We start from the raw sequence: 9,320 nt of genomic DNA on the forward strand, positions 1-9,320 counted from the left end.
TAATTTTAATAACAAGAAATTGCAAAAAAATTTACAAACATAGGGAAAAAAGTTACTTAGGTATTTAATAGGAAATTATTAAAATTTTTGAAATGCAGTAAAAATGCTCTTTGCAGACTCACTCAGTTCGAGTGAACTAATTAAAATCTGAATTCTCAAAAGTACTCACCCATCCATGTAATGCATAATCTTATTGTAGCAGGTGCATTTATCTCCAACATTCTCAAGTAATTAATATTAGACAGGTAAAGGAAGATAATCATTGAAAAATATTACACCTGGCCGATAATTAACACTTACTTATTAAAAAGGCTATTCGCCCTTATTGTAAATCAAGTGTACGATAAGCTAATATCCATAACTCTGAGAAAGAATGTGATTACCGACCGCTACAACATTAAAAATGTTAATGGAATATAGCAACGGAATAATAATTGTAAAATGAGTTTGGGCGTGTCCTGAAATTCGTGGCCTTCAGGAACATATTGCCTTATTTTCGAATTGAAGATCTGGCTGCAGGTATGAATCACGCGCTGAAAAATGGGAGCTCACGAAGTGAAGGTAAATTGTTAAACAACTGTTACATCACGAAAAAATTGCACTTCAGTTATCAAAGCGCCACTCCCTCGTCTCATTTTGCAATTCAAAACGAACAAGTGAAAATAAGCCACTGTTGATGATGCTTTCGAAGATCCGTAAATAACCAGGAATGCAGAAGAATCTTTTTGCTCGTTGTTTCAACACTCGAAAATATTCGTGTTTACATGCGTGGGAAGCGCTTCAAACGGCTGCGTTCAATGCCTCTCGTATTTTCCCCATTCAGTATTTGGTCTTTGATTTTGACAAAGTCTAGAGAAAGTCAGGTGCACTAGACTAGATCGTACGTAAAAACGACCAACAAAATGAAGAAAGTGTCATTTATTTTACCTTGACGGTTGTTCTAATAGTTTCGTTTTTTTTTTCAGAATTCGTCAGATGATGCTCGACGGCTGTCCTACAGTAGCGTTAGCAATAGTAGAAGGACTTCCATTTGCTCAAGCCGGATTTCCGAAATTCCTGTTGAAAATATTGTCCAGCAGTCGAAAGTGAGCACTTTGCAGTGGCAACTAAAGGAGGTGGAGAAGAGTCGAGAAATGTACAAAGCAGTGATGAAACAGGTTGTGTCCTTTCTGGAAAAGGCACACCGGAACTTGGAACTTTTAGGACATCGATTAAACTCGAAACAAACGGTCCCTAGGTCGAAAAGTGAACACCAAATTGTTGCAGGGCAAAGTGATACACTCAACTCCAACGACGATTATTCAATGTTCCGCGATTTCACGTGGTAAATAATTATATTCTTGTCCATAACATTTATAAAAGTTTTGTAAGACCTTTAAATTTGACAAAAATCAATAAAGATAATGCGTTAGCATTTCTAACTTCAAGATATTCTTGAAGAGTATATTATGGTTCTTATAAATCAATTGGAAATGTTCTTAATGTTCTTATTTTTTTACACTGATGTTGATTGATTATTATCTGGCAGCGTATTATGACTTTTCCCCGCTGCAAACCTACAACCTATTTCATGTAAATTTTTGTTTTTTTTTTCAAATTTTACAAAGTTATTTTGATTTTTTTAAACTTGGATATTGATAATTCAAAAATGTATATTTCAAGCAGAGGCAACAGAACATTTAGCTTAAATTGACCTCTGCAAGAATCGCTTTACCCAACCCAACCATAATTCGTAAAAAAAATTCTGTATTTAACTAATGCATCCACTCTTCGAGCTTGCCTCCAAAAAATATTCCATGTTTTACAACTGATTGAAAGTATGCATAATTTGATTTAATTAAAATGTTTTGAATACTCTTACTGTAGAGTACGATTTGTTGAGTTTTTTAGTTATTTTGCTAACGCAACTCCTAAAAAGTTTGTGTTTTTCGTTGAATATATCTACATTATATATTTTTCGTTGAAAGTTTTGTCCGATCTTTCATATTATTATTTTTCGGTTATTTTAAATATTATTATTATTGTTAGTTCATTTTTTATTATTTATTATTATTTATTTCATTTTTATTTTTTTAAATAAGGTAAATAAAATTATAAAATAGTTATTAATTATTAGATATCTCATTGAAACTATAAATTACAATCATTAGCTATTATTTTTTTTAAGTGCATGAGAGAAATTGCAACGTTAGCATTTTTATAGTTGTGAAACAATTAGTACCAACTAATAAACAAATATTTTAGATTATGAAATTTGGATTTACTTGTGTTCTTTTTTACATTATTTGTTACGTGGTGGTTATTAGTGAAAAAAAAGAATGATTTTACTTTATTTGCAACGTTTCGACAACAGCCGTTGTCATCTTCAGGCAATTTTAGATTATTACGACATCTACTTTATTTATTACATTGTCTAATTCTGTTTCAATGTAAACAGAAAGTGTTTGAGAATGAGAATATACAGGGTCGCTAATAAGTTTATTACAGCTAAATATTTTTTAGTTGAAGGTGTTATTTAATTTAACTTTTACTTATTTTGGTCAAAGCTCGGACGGCGAAGAGCTAACGTTAGATAAAGACAACATTTATAAATCTAAAAAAAATATAAAGTGTTTATAAATGAATGTAGGATCGTAGTAGATATTACAAGTTTGTTTCTTCTTTCAACAAACAACGAATGTTATAAATAAAAATTGGTACTTTTCAGAATATTTATTGAAATAAAATAATCAAATGCGGCAAATTCAAGTTCCAGAACCACCTGAGATCCTACACTCTTTTATAAACAGTCTGTATAAACATTTGAGACCATAAATTTCGATAAATTTTGATGAAATAGGTATTTAACTGTATCCATGCTTTTTAGCGACATTGTAGGTTTTAAAAAGGAAATTATAGGGCTTTGAGTAACTTCTGTTTTAATTGGATGATTGGATAATTGGATGTTCGATTATTAATTTTTTGAATTTCATCAAATGTTATTCTGTTGGTAAGATAATGATTTAGACCATTTATTTGTGTTTCCACAATTCTCATATAATTCTAATTTATTCAATAAAATTTCAATGTCTAATGAGGCGAAAGCTTTCGACAAGAAATGTAGAAAGCATTGGAGTATTTTGAAGCATTTTTCTTTTCAAGTGAGTTAATTATATTATGTTGAATGAACCTTAATATATCTGTTTCTGTGGATTTATTTTTATTATTTTGGCAGTTGTAAAATAAATAACTATAAACATTTAAAAAAGTTAAAAATGTTTTGGAAAAAAAAGCAAATTTTATGAAACGATAATTTTCAACAGAATTTTTATTAATATTATTTTTTTTTGAACAAGGGTTTACATAATTTAATTCTTTTTTTACTTTTTGAAAGAAAATGCCGTAATTGAAGGAATTGTGAATAAAGTTTCGTAAAAAATTACCTAATTCGAAATTTCGTTTATTTCTATTCTACCATACCCTTAGTTAGTCTAAAATTTTTTACAGTCTGTTTATAAATGAATGTAGGATCATTGTAGGTATTAAATGCTTGCCGCTTCTTTCAAGAAAAAACGAACAATGTTAGTATATAAAAATTTTAGTTTTACTTGTTGTCTGAGTAGTTACAAATTGGTACTTTGCAGAAATTTCATTGAAATAAAGTAATTAAATGCTTGAGATCCTACACTCTTTTATAAACAGTCTGTATAATATTGAAATTTTTTATAGATATTTCGGGTTTTAGTAAATAGAATTACGATTTGTTGAGATGTTATTTATTTATTTATTTTTACGTTGCTTTCATATTACATATATTACGTTGTCTTTATGTTTTTTTTTTCACTAATTGTATTTCATATTACTTTATTTTGTTGACTTAATTAATCCGATTATAAAAATATTATTTCCTGACGTTTTTTAATTTTTTGTATTAATTTCTGAGTGAATTATATTGAGTTTGTAATTGTTTTCATATCTTATTAATCATTACAGTGGGACCTCGAATATCCAGTCACTTTAGCTCTAAATTATTAAATTATTATTAAATTAAATTAATATATTAATTAATTAATATATTAATATATTAATTAAATTAATATATTAATTATTATTAAATTAAATATTGAAAAAATGTTAAAAACAAAACAAATTACGTATATATCTAATAATTTATTGAGATTTGATTTTGGTAAAGTTCGTTTTTATTGTCTATCTAATTGACAGTCAATCTGTATTATTTATAACTGAATTTACTTCATATAAAACGTTCTAAATGCTTCAAAATAAGCCAAAATACTGTTATTTTTAATTAATTTTGTTAGTTTCTGCCTGTCAGTGAAGAATTTTCTTAAATCTTTAGCAAATAATTTATTTTGGACGAAATTTTAAAATTATTTTCATTGTTTTAGCAAGTATTTTTTGAACTTAATAAGTCTTTGAAAAATTTAATACAATAGGTTCAAATAAAAACAGGTGAAATTATAACGTCTTCGAATGTCAATAATTTTGACATTTTCTATGTTCATTTGGCAACATTTTTTCGAATTTGTAAGTTTTTATTGAAAAACGCTCACAGATTTAGAGAAAATAGCGCATATTTTCTATTACATGTCGTCATAAGAGTCAGAAAAAATCGAAAAAGTTTCATATTTTTCGTTTTCTTAAGTTTTAAATTATACCACAAACTCGAAATCATTGATTTATTTTTATGTTTAATAGAAAAAGACACTTTGAAATTAAAAAAAATATATTAAATATTAAAACACAATATAATTATTGTGAAATACATGGAAATAGAAAAAGAAAAATTGAAGATAAAAAAGTTAATAAAAAAATTAAATTGAGAAATACATAATGCGGATTCTCAATCGACTAGAAACGGATAATCAAAAGTGCAAACTTTGATTTAAAATTGAAACATGTATACACAAATAAAACCATGGTATGGTTAAAATATGTGGGGATTTTCTTGTCATTTGTAGTTTTCCTTAATGGAATAGATCTAAAAAACAGTGGATTAAACAATCTTGTAAATTCAGTCAACAGTTTTTTTTTAATTTTAAGTTATTCTTTTTGCTCTATAGTTTTTCAAAAATTTTCCTTTGTTATAGCTATGAAATTCTACACGTATAATAATGCTTCTGTGATCTGATAAGTGCATTTAAATAATTTTTGCTTTTATTTCGTTCACTAAATCATTGGAAAAGTATCTAATCTACACAGACAATAAAATATGCTTAAATTATTGTTAGATCATTCAATAGTACTTAGAATCATATATAAAATGTATTTCAGGAGGCGCCCCAAGAAGCCCGAAACCTCCTCCGAGGAGATCCCTCCCGAGAAACTGTCCCAGGAAGCATTCAGGCTCCTCCGAACCGCTCAATCTCTATTGAACACTCAAGAGCCGAAGCTTTCCAACGACACTCCAGACGACTTAGAATTTCTAGCACAGTTGGCAAAAGAGTTCCCTCAAACACCTGACCCGAAACCGCAACGAACAACATCGTTCTCCCTAAGCCCCAAACTCCTAGTTCCTGAAAGAGAAACTCGCATTGCCACCGCTTTCAACCGCAAACTCTCCCTACAACTCAACGAAACAAGAAGAAACTCCTTCAAATATTCCCCCAGAAATAGCGTAATAGAAACACCGCTTTTATCCTCAACACTCAACGACTTCAAGGAGCACATTATTCTGAATAACGATAAACTGAAGTCGGAAAAATCCAACTCGCCACCTGCTGGAAGTATCAGTTCTGTGGAGGATGAGAGTGGTTTTTCTTCGATGAATTCGTTTCAGGATGTGGGATTGCCGGTTGTTGGGGACGAAGTTACGGCAAAAAATGTCTTGTTGAGGAGTATGTTACATAATAATGTTGAGGTTTCTGATAAAAATGGGAATATTGAAGATGATGTAAAATTATGGCAGAAACCTGATGTAGCCCATAAAAGATGGAGTTCAACTCCTGTTAACTGTTCCGGGACCAAACAATCACTGAATGTATTATGGGTCTAGTGCTTTAATTTCAAATATTTGCCATTACTACTAATTATTTATTTGTGTATGCTGTTAATAAAAATGTGATAAATTACTAAATTTTGTGTCTGCCAATGGACAATAATAATAATAATGTCACTTTTTGCAATATAATGTGCTTTGAGGTTTCAATATTTAGGACTATTTTTAATTCCTCTAATTATTGCATAAGGTAGATGAATTAAACTATTGTTATAAATATTTTTTTCTTATTAGGTTAGGTCTAAATTAGTTTGTAAAGTTACTGTGGTTACTTAATTTATTGCATTTACAAGTAATTTTGCCAAAAATGAATGTTAATGTATTTGCAATGTTTATAATGAAAACAATTACAAATATTTCATAACTTCAGAGTTTCTTTGCCCCTTCATGTACGTACCTATTTTCTCAAAAAAAATATACCACGTTATTAATATTTTCTTGAATTTGGAGACCCAAGTAGTGGAATGTGATGATTTAAACTGATTAAACTGAAATTTAATTTTTACTTAATAATAAATTGTTTTTTAACTTATTATGAGTGCAAAATAAAATTGTTGATCGATTAAAATTCTTTATTTCCGTGTCTTAAGTCCGAACATCATTTAACATTGTAACTGTTTCAAAACTATAAAAACGCCAACGTCATATTTACGGAATTATAATTTTAAACAAGGTTGATAAAAATGTAAAATAGCTATCAATGATTAGCTCCCTCATTGAAGCTATGAATTATATTAGCTATTAATTTTTTGAAGCGAATATAAAATTTATAACAACTAATTTAAAAAAATGCGATGTTGGAATTTTTATAGTTTTGAAATAGGTAGTACCTACAGTTAAAATTTCAATAAAATAATGCTTGAAACGTGATTATACGAAAAAGTAAATGCGTTAAAAAAATGGATTTTAAGTGTGCACTCTGCAAAAAAAAACAAGATAAATAGAGAGTAAGGTCAAAAGTAGGTGGACTTTATTATAAAAAGAATGGGATATCAACTTCATATTACTTTAAACAGCAAGCTAATTTTAGATTATTCGATTTTTGTCTTGTTAAATGGAAAAGATTTAATTCTGGATCAATGTACACTCACATTCCCATAACGTCTCTAAGTTTAACCGATTTCCATAATGTTTATAACATTTTTTAAACAATTTTTTGGTTTGCAACAAAACTCTTTTATTGTTGAACATTTTCAAATGGTATTTGGGCGTTTAACAAAAAAGGGTTTAGTTAAGTTATTTCTTGGTGTATTTACATTTGAAAAAATAAATAACGAATCAGTGTTTCTAAATGAAAAGGCGTTAATTTTTTTTTATGGAATTTGCATCACTTCAGTCATTTTTAAGTCCGATGTAGGAGTTTGAACGAGAAACATTAGATTTTTCTAAATATTTAAGATCTAAAAACATGGAATTTTACCTCTCGTTTCAAAAATCGGTAATTTTGTCATTTTTATTTGAGCGACTGAAAGAGAAAGGCAAGGTTTTTCCTTTGATGTATTCGCAATTTATCGGAAAAACCAAATAAAATAAAATGGTAAGCGCACAAGAAACAGTTTTTCCTAATGAAAAACTTCGACCTTTTTATGAAATGAGAGAGAATTTAATTTTGCACAAATTTTTCTAAGTTTAGCTTTTCTCCAAATATTTTAACTCTTTGAAAAGTGTAGATTTCTACTTCAACGTCTGTTTAAAATAGCGCTGTCCAACGGGATATTTCTAAACTTTTCTTCAAGCTAAAAATCGATAAATTATAATTATAAAATTACTATTTTAACTACCTTAACCAGTTCAAGTATCTATTGGTCTATTATTATTTCAACCCTTTTCAAAAGACTTGTGTTAATAAACTCTAATATTTGAGGTGATATTCATTAGTTTTTTGTTCATATACCTTTTTCGGTGATCCATCCAAAAGATAGAAAAATCTGTGTAGTTAAGGTATTTTGAGAAAACTAAAAGAAAACATTCACGCCCTAAGTCGGTAAGTCGATATACTTTTTTTACAGAGGAAAGCCTTTTTAATAAGCTTTGTTATCAGCAAAGATCAGGAAAATTTTATTTTTTTAATTCTCCTAAAACAATACCAAATATAAAAAATTTAAAAATAATTTCAATCGCCTTATTTTAAACAAAATAGTTATTAGTTATTACGGAAAAGTCAATTTTACATATGAGCGATTTGTTTGCAGCACGAGCGCAAGGAGTGCTGCATAAATTGCGAGTGTGGGAAATAAGTTAGGTGTAGGTACAATATTTTTTGTAACGAATAATTTAAAAAATCAAAACAATTAAATATTCATTTTTATAATTTTATTCCTTTTTGTTGATGGATGGCTTAAGGGTTAAACTAACTAGTGCCCTAGAATTATCAATTTTTTAAATTTAAATATGAAGCACTTATCCTTAAAAAATCATTACTATGTAACAATAGCAAAAAAAATGTTTGCACACACCGGAGTTAAAAACTCTTCACTTCTGAAGATTCTGTCGGAAAACGACTACCTACGTAATTATACACTACGTATTAATTTTGTTAAGAGATAAGCTGATAAGATGACTCCTAGCACTCCCTCGCTTTACCGAAAAAGTGTCTCAGATCGCTTTATTTTGACCGAATACGGCAATTTTGTTACTAAATTTTTTTCTAATAACTTTACGTTTCTACGAGTTCTGGCATAAAAAATTGAAAATTCTTGGCTCAAAAGTCAATTTCCTTATTATTCTGAATGAAAATGGTGACACTTGGACCAGTTTCGCTAAAAATTTTTGCTTAGAAATTAAAAAAGTCGGTGTAGAATGTTTCACATCGTCTTTATTCTGGCCGCGAAAACCAAAACTTGATTTGTCTTGTTAAGTCTTGTCTTGTTAAGTCTTGTTATTTAAAAAAGTGGTGTTTAAAAGGTTACATCTTTGTTTTCGTGTTTTCAAATTACAAAAAAAACTTAGCAAAGTTTAAAGTTTTAACGTTACGGTTGAAATTAGTTATTAAAAGTAAATGAGGACCTCCTATCAATAATAAATACTATCATGTTAAACAAAATTTTGTAAACGCAGTCAATAAAAATAAAAATAAAATAAATATAAATATAAATATATATAAACATAAATAAAGTCAATGATATTATGAGACATTTAATTAGGACAATTAATTTTTATATAAAATAAAATAGTTTAAACAAAATAGTTATTAATTATTACCTAATGTGTTCGGAAAATTCAATTTTCCATATGAGCGATTTGTTTGCAGCACGAGCGCAAGGAGTGCTGCATAAATTGCGAGTGTGGGAAATAGTTAGGTGTAGGTACAATATTTTTTGTA

At 28.5% G+C, this 9,320-nt stretch overlaps 1 protein-coding gene and 1 long non-coding RNA gene across 2 annotated transcripts in view; one reads left to right on the forward strand and one right to left on the reverse strand.

The window, feature by feature from the left end:
• The window catches only part of LOC103312472 (uncharacterized protein), a 35,206-nt gene extending 28,844 nt beyond the window's left edge, over positions 1–6,362 (forward strand). The window contains exons 2-3 of the mRNA XM_008193167.3: positions 966–1,324; positions 5,275–6,362. Coding sequence (XP_008191389.1) covers positions 966–1,324; positions 5,275–5,995 — 1,080 coding nt within the window. The 3' untranslated portion in view covers positions 5,996–6,362. The remainder of the gene's footprint in view (positions 1–965; positions 1,325–5,274) is intronic.
• Positions 6,363–8,296: 1,934 nt separating this feature from the next.
• Positions 8,297–8,896, reverse strand: LOC135266534 (uncharacterized). The gene is made up of 2 exons (XR_010334631.1): positions 8,420–8,896; positions 8,297–8,360 (listed from the first exon to the last, which is right to left on the reverse strand). It is a non-coding gene; the product is annotated as an uncharacterized LOC135266534 (long non-coding RNA).
• Between the last annotated feature and the right edge of the window lie 424 nt (positions 8,897–9,320).

The sequence above is a fragment of the Tribolium castaneum genome, chromosome 1 (assembly GCF_031307605.1).
Source record: "Tribolium castaneum strain GA2 chromosome 1, icTriCast1.1, whole genome shotgun sequence".
Taxonomy (NCBI): Eukaryota; Metazoa; Arthropoda; class Insecta; order Coleoptera; family Tenebrionidae; genus Tribolium; species Tribolium castaneum.